The 13,815-nt window shown below is 52.2% G+C and overlaps 1 protein-coding gene across 2 annotated transcripts in view; it reads right to left on the bottom strand.

Moving 5' to 3' along the window:
* LOC139538537 (unconventional myosin-X-like) overlaps positions 1-13,815 on the bottom strand; it is a 192,071-nt gene that overhangs the window by 41,531 nt on the left and 136,725 nt on the right. For both annotated transcript variants that reach the window (XR_011667754.1, XM_071340690.1), the window contains exons 21-25: positions 11,439-11,545; positions 7,440-7,988; positions 6,172-7,339; positions 3,811-3,934; positions 1,700-1,943 (exon numbers count right to left, since the gene is read on the bottom strand). Coding sequence is in view for 1 of the 2 variants with exons in the window: in XM_071340690.1 (XP_071196791.1) it covers positions 1,700-1,943; positions 3,811-3,934; positions 6,172-7,339; positions 7,440-7,988; positions 11,439-11,545 (2,192 nt within the window). In the remaining variant the exon portion in view is untranslated. The remainder of the gene's footprint in view (positions 1-1,699; positions 1,944-3,810; positions 3,935-6,171; positions 7,340-7,439; positions 7,989-11,438; positions 11,546-13,815) is intronic.

Below are 13,815 nucleotides of genomic sequence, written 5' to 3'. Positions count from 1 at the left end.
CACTATGTCCCTGTAGACAGCAGGATAGGACACCACAGGTTAGAGACAGGTTATCCACTATGTCCCTGTAGACAGCAGGATAGGACACCACAGGTTAGAGACAGGTTATCCACTATGTCCCTGTAGACAACAGGATAGGACACCACAGGTTAGAGACAGGTTATCCACTATGTCCCTGTAGACAGCAGGATAGGACACCACAGGTTAGAGACAGGTTATCCACTATGTCCCTGTAGACAGCAGGATAGGACACCACAGGTTAGAGACAGGTTATCCACTATGTCCCTGTAGACAACAGGATAGGACCCCACAGGTTAGAGACAGGTTATCTACTATGTCCCTGTAGACAGCAGGATAGGACACCACAGGTTAGAGACAGGTTATCCACTATGTCCCTGTAGACAGCAGGATAGGACACAACAGGTTAGAGACAGGTTATCTACTATGTCCCTGTAGACAGCAGGATAGGACACCACAGGTTAGAGACAGGTTATCCACTATGTCCCTGTAGACAGCAGGATAGGACACCACAGGTTAGAGACAGGTTATCCACTATGTCCCTGTAGACAGCAGGATAGGACACCACAGGTTAGAGACAGGTTATCCACTATGTCCCTGTAGACAGCAGGATAGGACACCAATTCAGCTAGTAATGTATTAATCTAGTAATGTATTAATCTAGTAATGTATTAATCTAGTAATGTATTAGTCTAGTAATGAATTAATCTAGTAATGAATTAATCTAGTAATGTATTAGTCTAGTAATGTATTAATCTACATTTACATTTACATTTAAGTCATTTAGCAGACGCTCTTATCCAGAGCGACTTACAAATTGGTGCATTCACCTTATGACATCCAGTGGAACAGCCACTTTACAATAGTGCATCTAAATCTTTTAAGGGGGGGGGGGGGGTGAGAAGGATTACTTTATCCTATCCTAGTAATGTATTAATCTAGTAATGTATTAATCTAGTAATGTATTAATCTAGTAATGTATTTAGCTAATAATGTATTAATCTAGTAACGAATTAATCTAGTAACGTATTCCGCTAATAACGTATTAATCTAGTAATGTATTCCGCTAATAACGTATTTAGCTAATAATGAATTAATCTAGTAATGAATTAATCTAGTAACGTATTCCGCTAATAATGTATTAATCTAGTAACGAATTAATCTAGTAACGTATTCCGCTAATAATGTATTAATCTAGTAACGAATTAATCTAGTAACGTATTCCGCTAATAACGTATTAATCTAGTAATGTATTCCGCTAATAACGTATTTAGCTAATAATGAATTAATCTAGTAATGAATTAATCTAGTAACGTATTCCGCTAATAATGTATTAATCTAGTAACGAATTAATCTAGTAACGTATTCCGCTAGTAATGTATTAATCTAGTAATGTATTAATCTAGTAATGTATAAAATACATTTTTGCCAGAGTTCTAAAAAGTAAAATCACGAGAAGAGAAACTGTTACTGGAAAGAACATGGCTGTGTTTACACAGGCAGCCCAATTCTGATCTTTTCACTAATTGTTCTTTTGACCAATTAGACCAGCTGAAAAAGGAACTGATGTGATTTTGTCAAAATACCAATTAGTAGTGGGGAAAAAAAGATCAGAATCTGTCTGCCTGTGTGAATGAGGCCTTGGAGGCCTGTTTCATCAGATATGGGAGCAGATTCTTACTTGGCGGAGCGGATGTCCACGGTCCCCTTCAGTTTCTCCTCGCTGTCGCTCTCAAAGTACATGAGTTTATCGTCTCTCAGGACGAACCAACGCTGCTTCCAGTTCCTTCTGGACAGAGTGGACATGCCGCCTCCCTTCTTATACAGCCAGCCACTCTTCAGACTGTCCTGCTTCGCCCTGAACCACATGAAGGTGTCGTCCTTCAATACACACCACCTCCGTCGCCACGGGATCATCAGTCCACCTGGAGAACAGGGGGGGGGGGGGGGGGGGGGTTATGAACCAACTAACGTATTTAGAAATCCCTTTTTGACAACAGCAGTCATTACACTAGTTTACAGAGAGCCGTGGAGAGGAAGACAGACAATGACGATTAGTGACAAGAAATGTTGCAGTCTTTGCTGGTCTCTGGTGGTGTACCAGCCAGCCAGAGGACTTACTGGTCTCTGGTGGTGTACCAGCCAGCCAGAGGACTTACTGGTCTCTGGTGGTGTACCAGCCAGCCAGAGGACTTACTGGTCTCTGGTGGTGTACCAGCCAGCCAGAGGACTTACTGGTCTCTGGTGGTGTACCAGCCAGCCAGAGGACTTACTGGTCTCTGGTGGTGTACCAGCCAGCCAGAGGACTTACTGGTCTCTGGTGGTGTACCAGCCAGCCAGAGGACTTACTGGTCTCTGGTGGTGTACCAGCCAGCCAGAGGACTTACTGGTCTCTGGTGGTGTACCAGCCAGCCAGAGGACTTACTGGTCTCTGGTGGTGTACCAGCCAGCCAGAGGACTTACTGGTCTCTGGTGGTGTACCAGCCAGCCAGAGGACTTACTGGTCTCTGGTGGTGTACCAGCCAGCCAGAGGACTTACTGGTCTCTGGTGGTGTACCAGCCAGCCAGAGGACTTACTGGTCTCTGGTGGTGTACCCGCCAGCCAGAGGACTTACTGGTCTCTGGTGGTGTACCCGCCAGCCAGAGGACTTACTGGTCTCTGGTGGTGTACCCGCCAGCCAGAGGACTTACTGGTCTCTGGTGGTGTACCAGCCAGCCAGAGGACTTACTGGTCTCTGGTGGTGTACCCGCCAGCCAGAGGACTTACTGGTCTCTGGTGGTGTACCCGCCAGCCAGAGGACTTACTGGTCTCTGGTGGTGTACCCGCCAGCCAGAGGACTTACTGGTCTCTGGTGGTGTACCCGCCAGCCAGAGGACTTACTGGTCTCTGGTGGTGTACCAGCCAGCCAGCCAGCCAGAGGACTTACTGGTCTCTAGTGGTGTACCAGCTAGCCAGAGGACTTACTGGTCTCTAGTGGTGTACCAGCCAGCCAGAGGACTTACTGGTCTCTGGTGGTGTATCAGCCAGCCAGCCAGAGGACTTACTGGTCTCTGGTGGTGTACCAGCTAGCCAGAGGACTTACTGGTCTCTAGTGGTCTACCAGCCAGCCAGAGGACCACAACACTACAACAGTGTCTTCAGTGCAACATGAAACCCTCTACATGCCTGTTGGCCAGTGGTCCACCAGCTGACTGTCTCTCTGTCCAAACGTCTGGTTTCAGAGCGCCTCAGAACAATGGGACTTGAATGGCAATATGGCAGGAGCAGCGAAAACAGCTGTTGGTTTTAACTGGCCGATCCATCAGTCCATCACCATCTAGCACCTCCCCCTCTTTGTGGATTTCGAGTTCGGGAAATCGGAAAGTATGACTCTAAGAAATTGTTTTCACATATAAACTTTATATGTCCTAACTTAGAATCAACTGGGCTCTCCAAAAATAACATGGAGTTACATAGAGACCCTCATAGCCTGGTTCCTCTCTAGGTTTCTTCCTAGGTTTTGGCCTTTCTAGGGAGTTTTTCCTAGCCACCGTGCTTCTACACCTGCATTGCTTGCTGTTTGGGGTTTTAGGCTGGGTTTCTGTACAGCACTTTGAGATATCAGCTGATGTACGAAGGGCTATATAAAATAAACTTGATTTGACACAGAACATTTCTTCTGATTGGTGATTTTCCAAAGTCCAATCTAATACAGCCGTCTTTCTCACTCTCCCGCCTCTATTTTAACCACACCCCCTCAGGCTCTATGCGCCTGCAATTCAAGCCTGTGGACGAGGTTACTCAGTACTCACCCTTCATGTAGAGGTAGCTGTGGAAGTATGGAGGCCCAGAGCCGTTCAGAAGATTCACCCTCCCATTGGACACCTCCTCGTCTGTGTCCACATAGCCATCGTTGCTTGTGTCACTGTCTATAAACTGAGACGACACACAGAGATTCATTATTACATAGCCATTTAGCAGACGCTCAGAGCCCAGTATTCAGGTGTAGGAAGCACCATGCTCAACCAACTGAGCCACCACCGTGCAGAGGACCACCGTGCAGAGGACCACCGCGCAGAGGACCAGCGCGCAGAGGACCAGCGCGCAGAGGACCACCGCGCAGAGGGCCACCGCGCAGAGGGCCACCGCGCAGAGGGCCACCGCGCAGAGGGCCACCGCGCAGAGGGCCACCGCGCAGAGGACCAGCGCGCAGAGGACCAGCGCGCAGAGGACCAGCGCGCAGAGGACCAGCGCGCAGAGGACCAGCGCGCAGAGGACCAGCGCGCAGAGGACCAGCGCGCAGAGGGCCACCGCGCAGAGGGCCACCGCGCAGAGGGCCACCGCGCAGAGGGCCACCGCGCAGAGGGCCACCGCGCAGAGGGCCACCGCGCAGAGGACCAGCGCGCAGAGGACCAGCGCGCAGAGGACCACCGCGCAGAGGGCCACCGCGCAGAGGGCCACCGCGCAGAGGACCAGCGCGCAGAGGGCCACCGCGCAGAGGGCCACCGCGCAGAGGGCCACCGCGCAGAGGGCCACCGCGCAGAGGGCCAGCGCGCAGAGGGCCACCGCGCAGAGGGCCACCGCATCTACTTTGTGCATGACACAAGTCATTTTTCCAACAATTGTTTACAGACAGATTATTTCACTGTATCACAATTCCAGTGGGTCAGAAGTTTACATACACTAAGTTGACTGTGCCTTTAAACAGCTTGGAAAATTCCAGAAAATTATGTCATGGCTTTAGAAGCTTCTGATAGGCTAATTGACATAATCTGAGTCAATTGGAGGTGTACCTGTGGATGTATTTCAAGGTCTACCTTCAAACTCAGTGCCTCTTTGCTTGACATCATGGGAAAATCAAAAGAAATCAGCCAAGAACTCAGAAAAAAAATTGTAGACCTCCACAAGTCTGGTTCATCCTTGGGAGGAATTTCCAAATGCCTGAAGGTACCACGTTCATCTGTACAAACAATAGTACGCAAGTATAAACACCATGGGACCACGCAGCCATCATACCGCTCAGGAAGGAGACGCGTTCTGTCTCCTAGAGATGAACGTACTTTGGTGCAAAAAGTGCAAATCAATCCCAGAACAACAGCTGTGAAGATGCTGGAGGACACCGGTACAAAAGTATCTATATCCACAGTAAAACTAGTCCTATATCGACATAACCTGAAAGGCCGCTCAGCAAGGAAGAAGCCACTGCTCCAAAACCGCCATAAAAAAAGCCAGACTACAGTTTCCAACTTCACATGGGGACAAAGATTGTAGTTTTTGGAGAAATGTCCTCTGGTCTGATGAAACAAAAATAGAACTGTTTGGCCATAATGCCAATCGTTATGTTTGGAGGAAAAGGGGGAGGCTTGCAAGCCAAAGAACACCATCCCAACCATGAAGCCCGGGGGTGGCAGCATCATGTTGTGGGGCTGCTTTGCTGCAGGAGGGACTGGTGCACTTCACAAAATAGATGGCATCATGAGGTAGGAAAATTATGTGGAAATATTGAAGCAACATCTCAAGACATCAGTCAGGAAGTTAAAGCTTGGTCACAAATGGGTCTTCCAAATGGACAATGACCCCAAGCATACTTCCAAAGTTGTGGCAAAATGGCTTAAGGTCAACACAGTCAAGGTATTGGAGTGGCCATCACAAAGCCCTGACCTCAATCCCATAGAAAATTTGTGGGCAGAACTGAAAAAGCGTGTGCAAGTAAGGAGGCCTACAAACCTGACTCAGTTACACCAGCTCTGTCAGGAGGAATGGGCCAAAATTCACCCAACTTATTGTGGGAAGCTTGTGGAAGGCTCCCTGAAACGTTTGACCCAAGTTAAACAATTTAAAGGCAATGCTACCAAATACTAATTGAATGTATGTAAACTTCTGATCCACTGGGAATGTAATGAAAGAAATAAAAGCTGAAATAAATCATTCTCTCTACTATTATTCTGACATTTCACATTCTTAAAATAAAGTGGTAATCCTAACTGACCTAAAACAAGGAATTTTTACTGGGATTAAATGTCAGGAATTGTGAAAATCTGAGTTTAAATGTGGCTAAGGTGTATGTAAACTTCCGACTTCAACTGTAGGTGGCACAGTAGTGTGTAGTTGGTAAAGTAGTGTGTAGTTAATAACATATAAATGTAGTACAGGTTTGTAAACATGCTACTCACAGAGTCTGAGCTGCCTCTGAAGGAGTCCAGGCTGTTCTGAGTACAGGACGATTTCCTCAGCACTTCATCAGTAGCGTGTCCGTCCGTGATACTGGCTCCGTCTCCCGAGCCTGTACTTCCCTGCACCTCCTCAAACTCCTCCTGGTCACAGTCTGACTCTGTGTCTGGTAGGATGCTGAATGACACCTCCTCTCTGACCTCCCTGGCCCCTGGGACAGGCACAGTGGGCACTCGCTGTACTCTCCTGACTGGCACAGCCTCTGGGAATCTGTCGGGTACCACGTCCACTCTAGTTGGCATAACATCGACCCTGGCGCAGGGTCTGTCGAGTACCACGTCCACTGTAGTTGGCATAACATCGACCCTGGCGCAGGGTCTGTCGGGTACCACGTCCACTCTAGTTGGCATAACATCGACCCTGGCGCAGGGTCTGTCGGGTACCACGTCCACTCTTCTGGGCACACTGTTGGTCTCTGGAGCCACCTCTATTCTCCTGGTGGGTTGGTGACAGAGAGCCTTACCACCTCCGTTGGTGAGGGCAGGGAGAGGAGGAGCAGGGTGGTGTGTAGGGACAATAGAGGTGAGGGGGTAGTAAACAGGGGGGCAACATGGGGCCTGTGAGAGGGCCTGTGCTACCAGCCTCTCAGCGAAGGCCGGAGGAGAAGGAGGGAGAGTGGAGAAGACCTCCTGGTCCAGAGGAACCTCCGCGGGGAGATGGAAGTCAGGCAGGAGGATACCGCTACCGGGACACTCCTCCTCAGCATGGAAGCCCTCGTCCACCTCCTCCTCCTCCACCTCCTCCTCGGCCCGGGCCAGGGGAGCGGTGCTCTCTGAGGGGTCGTGGAGGTTCTCCTCGCTGGACAAACTCTGTTCCAGACCCCCAAAGTCCAGGAGCTCCAGGAACTCTGTGGCCACGCGAGACGCCTCCTTCTCCAGCCGGTAGATCTCTGCGTCCCTCCTCTGCCGGAGCTCCTCCCTGCTCCCTCCCAGGCCGTCCCCTAACATGGACACCCCGTCCTCCTTCTGGCACTGCAGACGCTCAATCTCCTTCTCCAGCCGAAGGATCTCCTCCATCTGACGGGACTCCTCCTCGGAGGTGTGGGGGGGCAGGGAGTAGGACAGGGACACCTCCTTACGGGGAGCAGGAGAATCCATCCCCAGGGAGTTCCTAAGTGGAGAGAAGAAGAGGAAAATGATTAGAAGACTGAGTAAAGACAGTTTGCTGTAGACAGACTGGAATGACAGCCGGCACACTGCTACAGGTGTACCTGTTGTTGGCTGTAGCGTTCTCCTCGTCTTCTCCTTGCTGTCCGTTGCAAAGCTCCTCCTCCTTTCTCTTCGCTGCTTCCTGCTCCTTTCGTAGTCTCAGTTTCTCCTCCTCCTTCCTCCTCACCTCCTCCAGCTCCAACACTCTCCGTCTCTCATCCTTCCTCCTCAACTCCTCCATCTCCAACACCCTCTGTGTCTCCTCCTCCTCCTTCCTCCTCAACTCCTCCAACACCCTCCGTGTCTCCTCCTCCTTCCTCCTCCTCAACTCCTCCAGCTCCAACACCCTCCGTGTCTCCTCCTCCTCTCGTCTCTTTTCTTCCTCCAGCCTCCTCCTCTCCCCCTCTACCTGCCTTCTCTCCTCCTCCTCCTCCCTCCTCTTCTTCTCCTCAGAGAGGTGGCGATAGAGGCCTCGGGCCAGCCGACCACGCTGGTGTTTCTGTAGAATGACAGCGGCGGTGCGGAGACGAAGGAACACGCGTCTCCAGAAGTGAGCCCTGTAGTTCTTCTGGATAGTGACGGTGCTGACCAGCACCCTCTTATAGCGCTTCCTACAGGAGGTGACAACACAATGTGGGGACAAGGACACAAGACATACTGTCAGTCACTGTCTCCTACAGCGCTTCCTACAGGAGGGGACAACACAATGCAGGAACAAGGACACAAGACACTGTCAGTCAATGTCTCCAACAGCACTTCCTACAGGAGGGGACAACACAATGCAGGGACAAGGACAAGACATACTGTCATTCACTGTCTCCTACAGCGCTTCCTACAGGAGGGGACAACACAATGCGGGGACAAGGACAAGACCTACTGTCATTCACTATCTCCTACAGCGCTTCCTACAAGAGAGAGGACAACACAAGTCACTGGCTGTCCACCTTTCAAACACTATCTCCTGGACCACCCACCAGGCCCTGCATCTCTGCCCAGAACCTCCACCCTGACCCAGGCCGCCAAAGCCCCACGGAGACCTCTCTCCCAACCATCTGGGGACTGGGTGACCTTGCCCACTACGTAAAAGGGGAGAGGGGACTTCATCACGTTCCATGGAGGGCTAATTTACACATCTGGCCCGGGGAGCTGACGTGGTGGGGGGTGGGAGGGGGTCTGTCTAGACGCCTGAACACGCTCTCTGATTTATGCTCTGTCTCTCTCACAGGGCAGAATGTCTCTCTGATTTATGCTGTGTCTCTCACAGGGCAGAATGGCTCTCTGATTTATGCTCTGTCTCTCTCACAGGGCAGAATGTCTCTCTGATTTATGCTCCGTCTCTGTCTCTCACAGGGCAGAATGTCTCTCTGATTTATGCTCCGTCTCTGTCTCTCACAGGGCAGAATGTCTCTCTGATTTATGCTGTGTCTCTTACAGGGCAGAATGTCTCTGATTTATGCTGTGTCTCTTGTCTCTCACAGGGCAGAATGTCTCTCTGATTTATGCTGTGTCTCTTGTCTCTCACAGGGCAGAATGTCTCTCTGATTTATGCTCTGTCTCTCACAGGGCAGAATGTCTCTCTGATTTATGCTCCGTCTCTGTCTCTTACAGGGCAGAATGTCTCTCTGATTTATGCTCTGTCTCTCACAGGGCAGAATGTCTCTCTGATTTATGCTCTGTCTCTCACAGGGCAGAATGTCTCTCTGATTTATGCTCTGTCTCTCTCACAGGGCAGAATGTCTCTCTGATTTATGCTCCGTCTCTGTCTCTCACAGGGCAGAATGTCTCTCTGATTTATGCTGTGTCTCTGTCTCTCACAGGGCAGAATGTCTCTGATTTATGCTGTGTCTCTCACAGGGCAGAATGTCTCTCTGATTTATGCTCCGTCTCTGTCTCTTACAGGGCAGAATGTCTCTCTGATTTATGCTCTGTCTCTCACAGGGCAGAATGTCTCTCTGATTTATGCTGTGTCTCTGTCTCTCACAGGGCAGAATGTCTCTGATTTATGCTGTGTCTCTCACAGGGCAGAATGTCTCTCTGATTTATGCTCCGTCTCTGTCTCTTACAGGGCAGAATGTCTCTCTGATTTATGCTCTGTCTCTCACAGGGCAGAATGTCTCTCTGATTTATGCTCTGTCTCTCTCACAGGGCAGAATGTCTCTCTGATTTATGCTCCGTCTCTGTCTCTCACAGGGCAGAATGTCTCTCTGATTTATGCTGTGTCTCTGTCTCTCACAGGGCAGAATGTCTCTGATTTATGCTGTGTCTCTCACAGGACAGAATGTCTCTCTGATTTATACTGTGTCTCTCACAGGGCAGAATGTCTCTGATTTATGCTGTGTCTCTGTCTCTCACAGGGCAGAATGTCTCTCTGATTTATGCTGTGTCTCTGTCTCTCACAGGACAGAATGTCTCTCTGATTTATGCTGTGTCTCTCACAGGACAGAATGTCTCTCTGATTTATGCTGTGTCTCTCACAGGGCAGAATGTCTCTGATTTATGCTGTGTCTCTGTCTCTGTCAGGGCAGAATGTTCCTCATCTGTCTGGAACTCAAAATACTGTGTAGTCATCTCATCAAGTAATCAATCAGGTCAGGTATAGATGCCATTTGTTCAAACAATAACTAGATCAACTCTACAAAATAACATGGTCGAGTACTATAGGATGAACACGTGTGGTGACTGTCTGCTAATGGTTTTTCTAAATGGTAGTCAGCGGACCGTCAGCGGGAAGATGAACACTGCTAATGTGTTTCTAAATGGTAGTCAGCGGACCGTCAGTGGGAAGATGAACACTGAGGGACTGTCTGCTAATGTGTTTCTAAATGGTAGTCAGCGGACCGTCAGCGGGAAGACGAACACTGAGGGGCTGTCTGCTAATGTGTTTCTAAATGGTAGTCAGCGGACCGTCAGTGGGAAGATGAACACTGCTAATGTGTTTCTAAATGGTAGTCAGCGGACCGTCAGTGGGAAGATGAACACTGCTAATGTGTTTCTAAATGGTAGTCAGCGGACCGTCAGAGGGAAGATGAACACTGCTAATGTGTTTCTAAATGGTAGTCAGCGGACCGTCAGAGGGAAGATGAACACTGCTAATGTGTTTCTAAATGGTAGTCAGCGGACCGTCAGAGGGAAGATGAACACTGCTAATGTGTTTCTAAATGGTAGTCAGCGGACCGTCAGAGGGAAGATGAACACTGCTAATGTGTTTCTAAATGGTAGTCAGCGGACCGTCAGAGGGAAGATGAACACTGAGGGACTGTCTGCTAATGTGTTTCTAAATGGTAGTCAGCGGACCGTCAGTGGGAAGATGAACACTGCTAATGTGTTTCTAAATGGTAGTCAGCGGACCGTCAGAGGGAAGACGAACACTGAGGGGCTGTCTGCTAATGTGTTTCTAAATGGCATTATCTTTACAGTTTAAATATCCAGATTTGATTGGTTCTGAATATCATGTGTTTCTGGACTGGCATCTTCCATAACTAATGCTGGGACACAGTTCCAATAGTCTATTTAGGGTTGATTAAACAGATAGAGATCTTTCAGACATACTGGTATAAGTACGACTCACCCCTGCAGAGAAAGTTAAATCCTACTAAAAAGACAAGGATGATAGCTGGGATACCAGATCACGTTATTTATGGTAATAATACTGTCACGCCCCTCACAGAATAATTCGGTATAAACAAAAACAATCAAACACAAACACACAGTGACACATCCTCTAGCCCAGCAGTATCCACCTCCCCTGCACTCAACCCCCAGTCACTCCCCCCAGGCCCCCCAACCCTCTTCCCAGTCACTCTCCCCCAGCCCTCCCAGTCACTCTCCCCCAGCCCTCCTAGTCACTCTCCCCCAGCCCTCCTAGTCACTCTCCCCCAGCCCTCCTAGTCACTCTCCCCCAGCCCTCCTAGTCACTCTCCCCCAGCCCTCCTAGTCACTCTCCCCCAGCCCTCCTAGTCACTCTCCCTCAGCCCTCCTAGTCACTCTCCCTCAGCCCTCCTAGTCCCTCTCCCCAGTCCCCCAGCCCTCTCCCCACCAGCCCTCTCCCCAGCAGTACTCACCTTGCCACATAGCTGAGTATGTGTGCCCGGATCACCATGCCCGCCTGTCGCCGCACCTTTTCCCTCTCCTTCTCCAGCCTGTGTTCCAGCTCTTCCTTCAGGAACACCTGCAGGACATGACACACGGCACGGCCCACACGGCACGGCCAGGCAGAGAGAGGGATGGAGGTTAGTTCCTGTAGGATAGTTAGTTCTTCTTGAGAAGGTCTGGATGCAGTCCGTTTATGCCCAGCTAGCTGTTTGCTGCAGAGCTCCTAGCTGTTAGCTACTCCCCCTGCTAACTGTTAGCTACGCATCCTGCTAGCTATTCTCCCTATTAGCTGCTCTCACTGTTAGCTACTCTTCTTCTCTCCGGGTTAAGTCCTCTTGATAAGGACTGGGACCGACCGGCCGGTCTGCCCTGCCGGTTTCAGCTACTTTCCTGGCTATTCTCCCTGACTGTCACTGCAGAGAGCCCAGCGGAACACTATGACGGTGCTGCTACTGCAAAGAGTCAGTGTTGTGTTGTTAGTCCCACAGCTAACATCCTGTCTGTGTTCTGGCTCTCTGGCTTCTTACAGACTACTAAGAGAGAGACAGGAGAGAGACAGGAGGGGAGGAGGCAGAGCGAGGAGGCAGGGCGAGAGAGAGACAGGAGGGGAGGAGGCAGGGCGAGAGAGAGACAGGAGGAGGCAGGGCGAGAGAAAGAGACGGACGGGGCGAGAGAAAGACAGACGGGTTGGGAGGGGAGGTGCACAGGCAGAGAGAGACACTAGAGGGGAGGGGAGAGGATGGCACTCCTCCAAGAGCAGACCACTCCCCTCCTCATGAAAGAAGAGCATTCCATTGGGGCTAGTTAACCCCTCCCTGACTGAATACTGTAGGTTTATCAGCTCTCAGTTCCTGCTAACTGCCAGTAATCACAGGCACACAGCTGCAGTCCTGCTCCTCAGTCCCACCCCCACCCCACCCCCCCTGTCCCACCCCAGCTCCACAACCCACTTCCCCTGTCCCACCCCAGCTCCCCAACCCACTTCCCCTGTCCCAACCCACTTTCCCTGTCCCACCCCAGCTCCCCAACCCACTTCCTCTGTCCCACCCCCAACCCACTTCCCCTGTCCCACCCCCAACCCACTTCCTCTGTCCCTCCCCAGCTCCCCAACCCACTTCCCCTGTCCCACCCCAGCTCCCCAACCCACCTCCCCTGTCCCACCCCAGCTCCCCAACCCACTTCCCCTGTCCCAACCCACTTCCCCTGTCCCAACCCACTTCCCCTGTCCCACCCCAGCTCCCCAACCCACTTCCTCTGTCCCACCCCCAACCCACCTCCCCTGTCCCACCCCCAACCCACTTCCTCTGTCCCTCCCCAGCTCCCCAACCCACTTCCCCTGTCCCACCCCAGCTCCCCACCCCGCTTCCCGTCCCACCCCAGCTCCCCACCCCGCTTCCCGTCCCACCCCCAACCCAGCTCCCCAACCCACTTCCTGTCCCCCCCCCCCCCCCAGCTCCCCAACCCACTTCCCCTGTCCCACCCCAGCTCCCCAACCCACCTCCCCTGTCCCACCCCAGCTCCCCAACCCACTTCCCCTGTCCCAACCCACTTCCCCTGTCCCAACCCACTTCCCCTGTCCCACCCCAGCTCCCCAACCCACTTCCTCTGTCCCACCCCCAACCCACCTCCCCTGTCCCACCCCCAACCCACTTCCTCTGTCCCTCCCCAGCTCCCCAACCCACTTCCCCTGTCCCACCCCAGCTCCCCACCCCGCTTCCCGTCCCACCCCAGCTCCCCACCCCGCTTCCCGTCCCACCCCCAACCCAGCTCCCCAACCCACTTCCTGTCCCCCCCCCAACCCACTTCCCCTGTCCCACCCCCAACCCACTTCCTCTGTCCCTCCCCAGCTCCCCAACCCACTTCCCCTGTCCCACCCCAGCTCCCCAACCCACTTCCCCTGTCCCAACCCACTTCCCCTGTCCCACCCCAGCTCCCCAACCCACTTCCTCTGTCCCACCCCCAACCCACTTCCCCTGTCCCACCCCCAACCCACTTCCTCTGTCCCTCCCCAGCTCCCCAACCCACTTCCCCTGTCCCACCCCAGCTCCCCAACCCACTTCCCCTGTCCCACCCCAGCTCCCCAACCCACCTCCCCTGTCCCACCCCAGCTCCCCAACCCACTTCCTCTGTCCCACCCCCAACCCACTTCCCCTGTCCCACCCCCAACCCACTTCCTCTGTCCCTCCCCAGCTCCCCAACCCACTTCCCCTGTCCCACCCCAGCTCCCCACCCCGCTTCCCGTCCCACCCCAGCTCCCCACCCCACTTCCCCTGTCCCACCCCCCCCCCAGCTCCCCAACCCACTTCCCCTGTCCCACCCCACTTCTCCTGTCCCACCCCAGCTCCC

This window comes from Salvelinus alpinus, chromosome 14, assembly GCF_045679555.1.
Source record: "Salvelinus alpinus chromosome 14, SLU_Salpinus.1, whole genome shotgun sequence".
Taxonomy (NCBI): domain Eukaryota; kingdom Metazoa; phylum Chordata; class Actinopteri; order Salmoniformes; family Salmonidae; genus Salvelinus; species Salvelinus alpinus.
This window is presented reverse-complemented; position numbering and strand designations above follow the sequence as displayed.